General features: G+C 46.2%; 1 protein-coding gene across 14 annotated transcripts in view; it reads right to left on the bottom strand.

The window, feature by feature from the left end:
* The window catches only part of nfixa (nuclear factor I/Xa), a 104789-nt gene that overhangs the window by 12941 nt on the left and 79586 nt on the right, over nt 1-12262 (bottom strand). For 5 of the 14 annotated variants that reach the window (XM_019274232.2, XM_019274241.2, XM_019274239.2 and 2 more), the window contains 7 exons: nt 9953-10015; nt 9016-9090; nt 8769-8889; nt 8264-8299; nt 7820-7947; nt 6665-6739; nt 2433-2561 (listed from right to left, as the gene is read on the bottom strand). In XM_019274232.2, coding sequence (XP_019129777.2) covers nt 2433-2561; nt 6665-6739; nt 7820-7947; nt 8264-8299; nt 8769-8889; nt 9016-9090; nt 9953-10015 — 627 coding nt within the window. The remainder of the gene's footprint in view (nt 1-2432; nt 2562-6664; nt 6740-7819; nt 7948-8263; nt 8300-8768; nt 8890-9015; nt 9091-9952; nt 10016-12262) is intronic. The other 9 variants (XM_019274237.2, XM_019274242.2, XM_027283635.1 and 6 more) reach the window with 6 other exon arrangements.

Genomic DNA, 12262 nt, shown 5'->3' with positions numbered 1-12262 from the left:
GCACTCACAGAGTGTGTGTCAGCGCCTGTTTGTTCAAACTTTCGGTGTATTTTTGGTGTGTCGGTGTCCCCGTCTTTTTTTTGAGTCTGCGTCTTGCTATGTCTGCCGCAGCTTTCATGTGTCTTTCTATGTATACTGGTGTGTGTGTGTGTGTGTGTAATCGCCGTCACAATGGCGGACTCTCCAGACTGGTATAATCAGACAACAGTCAATCTGGCAGCTCTCCACGTCTGCCCAGAGCCAAAAACAGGACATAAACCATCCAATCCTTACCCCTGAACAGCCACACTCACTAGACCTATACAACGAGAGCTAACAGCTCCAGCCCGTCCAAAGACAAGCCATGATTGCTTACTGCTTCTTCCCCCTCTCTGTCTACCCCCATTTCCCTTTTCATCCCTCCCTCCCTCCCTCCCATCATCCTCCAGTCTCTTTATAGAACCAAGGCCTCCGAGGGACATTCCATTTGGACGGCAGCCATTTTAGCATAGAGAGTCCTCCACACGAGCGTAAATTTACACATGCACGCATGTGTGTGTACGTGCATAAATGCATGCCGTACACAATCTCTAAACACTGTCTCATTACAGTCTCTCTATTACATGAAAACCTCTTAGCCGCACACTCACACACTCACACGGTGTGAGAAGTTAGTTGGGGGTGCGGGGAGGGGGACGACAAAGAAACCTGAGACAGTCCCCGACACCTCTTCAACTCAAAAACAGACAGGAGCAAATTTTAGAAATCAATTCAAATGCAGAATTCAATCCGCTGCAGATAAACAACACGGCTTTAACGATGCGAGATCCGGCCTGGACTCTTATTTTCTAAATATACTGTGGGGACCTCCGCAAGTAAAATTCAATATGTTTCAACACGGAGGGCAATGAGTTCAAATGACCTTTACGTGGTAGGTCTGGTTTGGCTGCGGACCAAATCATCCCTCCGAGAGACAAATGGAATGAGAGGGTGAGAGACAGAGAGGACATATTTATTCCTTTGAAAAGTGAGACCAGCCCACAGGGACTTGTTGGCAAACTTGACATCCCGGAGACTTTGGGAATTCTCTGACTGGAGATGGAGAAACCATGTCGGTTATCCTATAGGGCCGAGACGCTCGTATGAGGACAGCTCGCCCTTAGTGTCTGTAATGAGACACGACCTTGGAAACACCGAATGTTACTTTAAGAATACACGACAGTCTGTTACTTATTTTCAGACCTGTGTTTTCTCAATACTCAAACATATTTTCAAGGACAAACTTAAAACGCAGATTCCAAAAACTCTCTGTCTGAACTTCATCTGCGGATGCAGAGATGAACTGAAGTGTTCCAGTTACATCCTCTATCGAAGGTCACGGACACATGCAGAGAGAATCTTTGTATGAGATTCTGGATTGTAGATGGTGAGTCCTCAAACTGTTTTTCACAAAGTGTTGAACCAGACTCCGTCCTCGATGTGAACGGCTGAGCCTTTCATACCCGATCATGAAACTATCACCTGTTACCAATGAACCTGCTCACCTGTGGAAGCTTCAAACTCGTGTTATTGCTGCTTTTTTTGGAACGTGATGCAGGAATCAAACTCAAAATGAATATTTACAAAAAAATAAATCAGTTTGAACATTAAATATCTTGACTTTGTAATGTGTTCAGTTGTATGTAGGTCAAAAAGGATTTGGAAATAACTGCATTCTATTTTTATTGTAACTTTTTTGGAAATCAGGTTTGTGAATCTGAAACAAACAGACAGACAAAAAGAAGCACTGGTTTTCTAATGACACTAAAACAAGGAAAGAAATCATGATGTCCAGCTCCTTTGTTGTCTTCTTCTTGCCGACATAATAAAGTTGATATTTTCACACAGCTTTCACCACAAAGAGGTAGATGTTTTCATGTTTTTGATCTTATGTACATACACTGTGTTAAAGTGTGCTGACACATCCAGCAAAGTTCATTCTATGAGAATAAAACAGCTCAGTCAGTTTCAATGCAAGAACAGACATTTAAAAAAAACATTACAATGGATGCATGAAGCAGTAAGGTCAAAGGCATGGATGCAATGATGGTACCATGCAATGACGATATTAAAAACACACAGGCACGAAGATGGTGGTAAAAAAAAATAAAAAAATGGATGGATGGAGAGAGGCTGAAAGAGAGAGAGAGAGAAATTTATGCCAAGCCATGATGATAGCACTGAACAGGTGAAACTCTGCGGGCATATTGCTTCTCAGCAACTGCAGGATTTAAAGTTTTTATTTTTGCTCTCTCGGCAAGTATATTTGGGATTTTCATCATTTTCAGGCACTCGCTTGGATTTATTTAGTTTGAGTATGGATCGAGTTTGACACTCCCTTTCCTTCTCTCTCTTTTTCAGATTATAAAAGGCGGGGTTGGGGGGTTGTTGGGGTTTCATGGCAGCGCTCTCACCTGGTCTCACTCCTGCCAGCACAGGCAGCGGGTGGTGTGTGAACGCCATGCGGGGGGACCTCGTCTGGGAAGTCAGGGCGTTGAAATCAAACTTCCCCGGCTTCTTAAGTGAACCAGGCGAGGACAGTCCTGGCGAAAAACAAAAAATGGGATCAACAAAAAAAAGTGGGGGGGGAAGAGGGAGGAGAAGAGAGAGGTGGTTTTAATCAACAAAATGTTGCTTATTTAATTGGCTACACTAAGAAAAATCAATTAGATTGTTTTTTTAATTGAAGGGGACTTAAACAAATCATGATTTTCTGATTAGATTGTTTAATTTCTCATCGGTTGATGGCAGTGCATTGCTCCCTTCTGGATGTTCACTCCCGTTAGTTTGAATGAGTCAATCAGAGGACTCTGAGGCTGTCATAACTCTTTCAGAGATATACTGTAGGATTCCCAACTCCCAGCTTTATAGCTATATAATATGAGCAATATTTCAAAGCCTAAGAGTCTTCAGAGGAGGAAAAAAGGGGAAACCAGCTAAAGCCAATTTGAATCTGCTCTTTGTTTTAGAGCCAAAGCACATCTGTAGCTGTAACAATCTCTACTGCGCCACTGTATGTTTGTTTCTGTCTCATCTCTTTCTCTCTGTTACTCTCTCTCTCTCGTTCAGGTGCCAGCTCCACGGCTTTCTCTGTGTACGAGCATGGCCGCCGTACAGCCACAGTCAGCTAGTTGTGGTCTGGCTTCGGCGAAGCTCACAGGCTGGCTGCACGAGAAGAAGGCTTCATTCAGAAATAGCACACACTGTACAGTATGGACACGGCAGCTGCTGAGTGCGAAAGACAAGCAGACGGACAGAGAGAGGAGACAGAGGGAGAGAAGAGAGGAGAGAAAGAGAGGCGAGAAGAACGTGGGAGACATGAAAATATGCGAGGGAGCAAAGGAGCGAGAGAGCAAAGCAGAACCTGTGAAAAATGCAGCAGTGTCTTGTTTTTCAATGCGTTGCTCTGACGATGATGTATGAAATTGGAATGTCATAAGATGTTAAATATGGTTATTATCTCTCGCTCACACACACTCACTCACACACTCGACGTCTGAACACACTCGAAAAGCGCGAGCACACGTCCAAATAACGAAAAAAACAAAAAGACCCTTACAACAACGCCGCCGCCGCCACATCTAACTGATGAAACAATAAAGACATTTAAGTTTTCTCCTTCCGATCTTCCTAACACGTGAGTGATGTGATTCTCTGTTTAAACTTTGTGTGTGTTTTTTTTTCAGACTGTTGTTTTGTTGTAGTCTATTTCTGTGGCCCCCTCCGCATCAAACAAGGCATTAAATACGATTCCTCCTCAGTTCTCCAGCTGGAGACGTGTGAAAGTCTATGGGAGTGTGGGGGCGTGTAAAACCTTCCCTCCCTGTGTGAAAGAGTTAAGTCTCAAGCAGGTGGGAGTGAATATGTGTGAACCATTTATGTCTTTAGCAGACATATATTTCTTCTTCTTTTTTTTCCCCCCCCACTGTAGCGGGAGTCTGGGGGCGTATTGTACTGTCAGACAGATTCGAAGCATGAAGACAACCCCAATCCCACTTCTGACACCAATAGTTAGCAGTGATTGCTATGACACTGTCACACTGGTGGGAGCAGAAACTGGAAATAAGAGCAGTCTGCAGAGACTTAAAACAAGGGAAAGGCACTGGAGGGGAGAGCTGGGAAGATTTTTTGGAAGAAAGTGTGAAAAGCAGAACCGTGTGGATTAAACAGTTTCAGAGAGGTAGTTATGTGCTTTTGATTTTTTTGAGTCTCAAGTGTCGAAATCAGAGCCAGGAAACACAGAGAGCATCAGATGAAGACTGACATCTGTATATATGGGAAGTTATAGCACTGTCACTATCACCGAGGGAATGTGAAAGACAATATTCAACACTTCAGAGACTGTGCAATGGTCTGATCTGCTTTGAGTGTGTGTGTGTGTGTGTGTGTGCCACAACTGCACTGTTTCCTCTCTTGGCAAGCTTTCGTATTTCACTGGCAACCAATCAAGCGCTCCCATGATGACCCTTCTGTCTCTTTGCACTAACAGGCCTGCCACCAGATGCGCCTCTGAAGCACACATAGACGCAGACACACACACACTCTCACACACACACACAGACACACACACAGTTGGAAAAGATAGGAGATAGTGGTTTAAACAAGTGAAGGAAAGTCAGGGGATTCTTCTCCCTCCAGTGATTTAAACCACATATGTGAAGTCCAGCCGTATCCCTCCACGGGCCTGTAACATTTAGCTCAAAGCATCAAGAAAGGCCCCCCCCCCCCTCCCGCGCGCCGCCGCCACAACTCTCTGGTGTCTCAGGAAAATTTCACAATCATTTGGAACTAATATGAAATCATGGTTGTTTCGTTTTTCCTCCGCTAACCTCCCCCCACCCCTCCTCTAGCTCCAGCCCCTGTGGAGCAGATGTCTCCGGCATCCTCACGGATCCCAAGGCTACACACACGCGGAAACACCATCTGGGTCCATGCTTCAGCTGTGCATGTGTGTGTGTGTGTGTGTGTGTGTGTGGGCTGTGTGTGATATATGTGTGTGTGTGTACATCTACCATGTGTATTTCTGAATGTAACTGCGTTTGTGTGATTTATATGTATAAATGCGTCTTCGTACATCTGTATGAGTGTGTGCTGCGGGATGTGTGTGTGGACAGACGGTGAGGCGCACCTGTGTGCGAGTGTGTGTGTGTGTGTGTGTGTGAGTGTTTGCTTGTTTACATACCCCCCACCTGGACAGGAATTCCCAGATGAGCTCTGCCTGTGGCAGGTGGGATCCTTTTGGAAAATCGGATACACACCGTACCAAACTCACACATTCTCTACTCGCTCCATCCTCCCCGCTCCTCAAACTCTTCCTTCTCCCTCAGTTTGTCTCGAGTGTGAACCGTGTTTTCTTCTGCTACCGTTAAAAACTCTCTCCAAACCCACGCAACAATACAAAAAAGTAAACGGATGATGATTACAAAAGCTTTTGGCTTTGGGTTTTTATAAATTAATTGGGTAAAGGGTCCAGATTTGTACGCCATTCTACACCTCGATTTGCCAAACTCATTAGGAGGTGTACGAGACTGTGTGTGGTGCAAACACACACACACACACACATATATATATACGAGTGAGGCTCTAGTGCGCTAAGGCGTGCAGCAGCCTCTGTTGTGGCTCTGATGAACAGCCTCTTAATTACATTTACAGCTAAGTGGAGCAGGAGCAGGAGAGCAGCCACCGAGGCTCGAGCGAGAGGAGACTGGGGCAAAACCTAACCGGGGCTTTTGGCTCCTCTGCTTTGCATCCTGATAACCCTTCTCTCTCTCATTAGTTATCACCATTCGAGGACACCTCAAGTCTTCTTCTCTCCTCTCATCCCTCTCTCTCACCTCCCACTTTTCCCATCCACTCGCCTATTTTCTGCTCTTCTCTCCTCCTTCTCTCCTCCGACATGTTTTCTCCCTCCCCAGGGTCCCTCCTGCTGTACACGTTTTCAATTAGACAGAAGGGAGACAGGGATGGAGGGTTGAAGGGAGAGGTAGGGAGCAGGAGGAAGGGTTTTACACCTCTGATCCACAGACGGTAAGCGTCTTAATGAGGGATTTGAAGCAAGGGAGGGATGGAGTGACAGAGGGATGGAGGCAAGGCAGGCACCTGAACACCTGCAGGGGTGGGGAGCCTGATAAGCATGTGTTTCAATGTGTGAACGTCTGCGTACGAGGGGGGGCTGTAAGTGTGTAAGCCATCACGCGTGTTGGAGGACGTTTGTGCATGTACGGCGTATGTATGTGAGTCACTGTGCATGTCTGCTGGTGTTGTCAGTGTTAGCCTGGCGACATCTGTCAGTTAAAGTGCCGCCGGGAGCGCTGACATGACTTCAGACAGACAGATGAAGCCGGGGATCGTGAGCGAGCTAGCCTCGTGTTTCACACAGAAAGTGAACTGCCGCTGCTGCGCGTCACAGGAAGTGTCAGTCATTTAAATTTTGATCAGCAGCGGTGAAATCTGATCACAGACAGTCACTTTCACCTTTGTCCTTCATACAACTCACATAGAAACACACAGTATATATTATACACAGATGTATAGATACATGTGTGTATTTATATATGCACACACATACACAGAGGAATGACTGAGCTACATAAAGGCTGATAAATAGCAAATATATATATATGAGTGTAATCAATGTTGTTCTAACCATGGTAAGGAAACTGCACGCCATCGTTTTCATGTTTTATCTTCCTCTCCTGCACACTCGCCAAATGGTGCTGCACTGAAAGTGGAGAAGGGTATTGTTAACAATGAGACAGAGGAAGAGGAGAGAGAGAGGGAGGGAGAGAGAGGGAGAGAGAGAGAGCATTGGTGTATGATGGAGGTAGTGAGTGACTGATAATTGACACAACATCAGGGTAAACTGTACGTGTGATTATGGCTTTAAGGTGAGGATGAGGAAATATGAAACCTTGAGATTTAGGACTCAAGTGAAGTAAACAACAGAGAGTTTTTTTTGTTTTTTTCTTGGAGTTATTGGGTTGTTGGAGGGATGAGGTAGGATTACTGAGGAGGTAGAATAAAGAGGGTAATGTCCAAAGCTGAATCAGAGAGGTAGTGGTTACTGCCAAAACAATGGAAACACAGACATAAAGCCTTAATACAGGCTGCTGCTGCTGCTGCTGGAAGCTGTTATTTCATCCTCGATGCATCCTGGCATTTATATTTACTGACGTCTGGAGCTATTTGACGGCACCGTTTATCCATTATAAGGTTGAAACATGCGGATGCTTTTAAAGCCGTTTACTGAACAATAAAGAAAGAGACCATTCCAATCAGTGTGAAACAGTCAAGTGACGACTGCACGCCGGTTTTATATTTTGTCATGACTGGATCTAAACCCTTCATTTTTTTTACTAATCTAAGCCTCCATTATTTTGGCAGGTAGCATGTGAGCATTTAAACATCTCCATGTCAAGTCTACATGTTTTATATGCTTAAATATAAGACACTTTATTTAAAGCTTTATATTACGGCCCTGATCAGTCTTGTTTGAACCACTCCTCGTGTTTGTAGGTCTCTCTTTGGTCTTTAGGAGATGCGGTCTTGGTGTTTGCTGTTTCTCTAAGGGTGTAGTGAGGTACAGGGCCTTAAGGAAGGTGGGTGAGTGAGTGCATCACCAGAGTGAAGGTGGGTGGTTGAGGTAGGGGTGTGTGGAGAAGTCAAAAATGAAGGCATCAGTTTGGACTTTGGTGGTGGTGGGTTGGGGATCAGGCAGGAGTGTGAGAACGTTTCATGATGCTTGGCTTAGTGGGTGACGAGTGTAGAGGGGGTGATGGGGTGGGATAAGGGGGGGAGGTACCTGCATCCATGTCGTTGGGCCACGCACTGGACTGGGAGGAGCTGGCGGCAGGCGAGCGTCCAGGGTAGAAAACATCATCTGTAGGGCTCTCCAGCTCGCTGTCGTCTAATGACTTCCTCTTGGTGGAGCTGAGGCCATGGAGGGTGGAGGAGAGGTGGGAGGCAGAAAGGAAGGGGGAGAGAGGGCAAATTCTGTATTTAATGACAGGGGATGCATGGATGAGGGATAAAATATCTTGCAGAACTTGTAAAGAATCATGTAAAGAAGCACTTTAACGTCAGACAGAGCTACGAATGAAAAAGGAGGAAACAGAAAAGTTAGGAAGCAGAGACAGCCACACAGTAAGACTCTCTCTTTCTCTGTGTGTGTGCGTGTGTGTTCATGTGTGTGTTTTTCAGTGAGTGTGTCTCATTAGTTTGTGTCTTCGTAGGTGTTCATAACTACCTCCGCGGAAGGTTTGCGTACAACTCCACCTCAGACCTAAAGTGACAGCAGGTGACGGAGGTAAGAAGAGAGAAAGAGACAAGTTAAGAAAGACACAAAAGAGGAAAAGCTGAAAGAGCCATCACACATTCATAAAGAGGAGAGCAGCTAACAGAGACACACACACACACACACACACAAATATATGAAGAGTCCAAGACTGGGATGAACTGGAGAGCGAAAATGCCATTTATTTATTTTCTTTACTTGCCAGTAAGGTCATCACTCCGATAAGAAGCGATACACCGTTGGCAGACGTTACTGTGATTTCACACTTCCCTCCAGTTTGCCCTTGGCTTCACAGCCAATCACATACCAAGGTGGCACTACTACTGCCACATGGTGGCTTCACCCACAGGGGACTGTGCTAATGGTGGACAGCTGGACTCATGTCATGGTCACTGGTGTTACATACATCGGCCTGCACCTGTAAACTACTGTTGTCTGTGTGGAAAACACTGTGTACCTGGTGGAAGGAGGGGAGGTGAGGGAGCGTCGCGTCAGAGCCTGGTTGATGTTGTAGTAGCTGGGACTGCTGTCCAAGTCAGCCAATGAGAAGTTAGGACCTGACGCCGTGGCTACAGGAGCTGACGAGGAGAAAAAAGGTAAAGAGAGAGAAAAATATGCAGGAATGCTCAATGAAATGTAATAAATTACAAATATTGTAATGATTTTTAATCATCATTTTCTTTGGAAGTGTTTTCATGACTCACTCTGTGACACTCTGACCAGCTCCGCCACGTTCCACACCCCTGAGGTGACAAAGCAGTCCTGGAAACTCAGGTGCCCTGAACAGAAAACCAGGTGATCATTTACATTTAGTCATTCAGCTGACGCTTTTATTTCAAAGAGACTTAGAAAACAATCAGCGGACAGTGTGACAAGGATGCGTTAGTACTGTGACAGCTGTAGAGGGGGACAGATTTATCATGTCCAGTTGTTGGTAGTGTTGTAGAGGAGGTCCTCTCTCAAGAGCTGGAGGTCTTCAGGAGGTTTGTGAAGGTAGAGAGGGACGCCCCTGATCTGGGAGGAACTGGTAGGACGTTCCACCAACGGGGAACAACAGACGAGAAAAGTCTGGATTGCTCTGAGCTACGAGTCGTCGTTCATTGATTACATATGTCTGTATGAGGACGTTCAAGAACCAGAGACTGCTTTGTAGTCAGCGTTAGAGATCTGAGTTTTAATGCGGGCTGCTACAGGTAGACAGAGGAGCTCGATGAGCAGCGGGGTGACATGTGACCTGTGGGTTACAGAAATCGAGTCGCAATATGACCACAGCCTGTTTCAGGAGCTGGGTGTTGGCCTGATTTTACCGAGGCGACACGATCAGAGATCAAAGTTTCTCACAACACTGGGAGTCAGTTTGGATGTTGATGTCATGGTGTATAGAAGGTTTGGCAGAAATTCACTGAATTAAAACAAAACAAAACAAAAAAGACTCCTGACACACAGTCACATTCCTCTGATAGGGCAACCATCTGCAACTATGTTTGTGGATCAACATCTGTGCGAGTGTGTTTGCTAATTGGATCCATAATTGGAAAATGTTAAGACTGATAAGCATGATGGAATCAATTCTAGTATGCTAATTTGACAGTGTTTGGACTGTGTGTGTGTGTGTGTGTGTGTGTGCGTGTGTGCGTTTACCATTGGGCGGTGGTTTGATGTCTGTGTCCCCCTGTTGGCTGGAGCTGTCTGATTGTCCGGATTCTGCACAGAAACACAGAGACAGGGGAGGGAAGACAAACGGTTAGGATCTGGTTTGTACTGCGAAGTAATCAGAAACATACTGAAGCATACAACGTCTGGGTGAATCATAGCTATGCATCCACGCTGTGCCAAGACTGTGATATTTGAGGTGCGAGCAGGAATAAGAGGGACTTGCAGTATGTGCCGGGGTATGGTATACATCTTGTGAGTGTGTGTGTGTGTGTGAATTCACACATTTTTGTGTGACAGCCTTGTATCTAAGAATGTTCTCTCCCGTCTCCCTCTGTCCCTCCTGACTTAAGGTGCAATGATTTACAGTGTGCTGCTATGCCATTTAGTATCTAACCACGCAATCATATCCCTCGCCCTAATCCTATTTAATACCTTCTTGCTGGTAGGGATTTAGTCTGCGTAAACAGAGCACCTTACACACACACACACACGAACACACACCCACACACACTCTCTCTCAATCTGTTTCTTTCTTTAATTCTTGTTTCATACTTTAATACGCGCTGTAATCGTTGCACACACACACACACACAGACCCGGTAGAAAAAGGCTGACCACGCCAGTCTGGCCGTCCCGAGGGACTTCCGGCAGAGTGTGTTAAAGTTGAGACAAAAACTCTTCCTCTTGGCGTCGAGTGACAGCCGAGAACCACAGACACGTACGCACGCACCTGTTATGACTGGTATTTTCACGAAAGCGTCGGTGCTTCGCTCACACGAGCAGACACAAACATGCCAAGTCTTGGCAAACAAAAGGGGGCCACAATTAGACCTGGAGGGGGCTCGCGGGCTGAAAGAGGAGCGTGCAGAGATGAGGTTTTGTAACACGAGCACCGGAGAAGTTCTCGTCTAAAGACGGTGCGTTCTCGTGGATACATAACACAGGCTCCTCGATCTTTGAGACCACGTGTTGGTGAATAAGACTGAGGACTGGTGTGTGTGTGTGTGTGTGTGTGTGTGTGTGGGAGGGCTGAAGCCATGGGCCATCCATTCAGGCCTTGCTGTGCTGCAGCTAGCCTTGCGAGCTAACTAAAGGAGGTGTTTATCTGCAGGCTGTAGGTGATAACAGAGCACACAGACTCCTGCCAGCAGCACTTGCCTTGCAGCCACACTAAGCCACAGATTACTGAGCAGAAACAATAACAGACCTGTCTCGCTGCCTACGAAGCACTGCTTATCCACAGAGAGAGGGGCGAGACAGACGAGAGAGAGGGAGAGGAGAGAGAGCGGGAATGAAAGACAGAAAAGAGCACAGAAAATGAAAGAGAGAGCTTCTTTTTCCTCCTGTTTTCTCCTGCACAATCTCCCGCTCTTCCCCGTCTCTCACTGGCTGGGTGTAATCCTGGCAGCCATCTTAGAGCTTGGCAGCCATCTTAGCATTGGCGGTAGCGCCACATTCCAGCTAACTGACGGCACTCACTCCAAACATACGCGGCTGCGCCCCCGCCGCTCGCGCACGCACCCACACACTTTGAAACACACACACACACACACACACACTCGATACGTGGACAAACACTGAGGTACACACTGAGAGTAAACATATATGATGGCCAATGAAAGCTGTTGAAAAAAACAACCTGACTTCACTGGACTTTTTACCGTTGTGTAGTATTTCACCGCAGGGCTCTATAATATTGTAAACACACGATTTCTCACAGCCACCTCACTGTATGTACAGTATGTATGAGATGTCTAATACGCGTCTGATGCGGAAGTTACCACCACGAGACTGCGAGGAGACAGACACAGACTGAAGGTGCAAATATCACTAATGTGTTCTGCAACAGAGACAGATTCAGGCCGTGTAACCGACACCAGGAAGCCTCTCTCTTCATTTGCAGACATTTCTTTACAATACCATCACACGTATAGCCTGCTGAGTAACAGAGAACGACTGTTCTTCAATGTAGACATATCACATTTTGGGAAAAACCCCGTGCTTGGAAACCCTGTCCTCGCCGGTTCTTTAAATCGACCATTGTTGGCCTGCCATGACCCCGACACGTCAAGCTGCTGCCGAGGTGTGAAAGACCAAAAGTGAAAACTGAGGCTCATAGTAGATAAGAGACTGTCAGGCAGATATGCGCGGTAGCAGGGACACTGATAGCTGTCCTCAACATCACCCCGAGGCCACGACCGGCCAGACCACATCGGCTCATCAGTGACACAGAAGGATACGTGTTGTGTTGTTAGTGTGCAGCAGATACTTCCTTTTCAGTCCCAGATACAGTTT

Source organism: Larimichthys crocea, chromosome X, assembly GCF_000972845.2.
Source record: "Larimichthys crocea isolate SSNF chromosome X, L_crocea_2.0, whole genome shotgun sequence".
NCBI lineage: Eukaryota > Metazoa > Chordata > Actinopteri > Sciaenidae > Larimichthys > Larimichthys crocea.
This window is presented reverse-complemented; position numbering and strand designations above follow the sequence as displayed.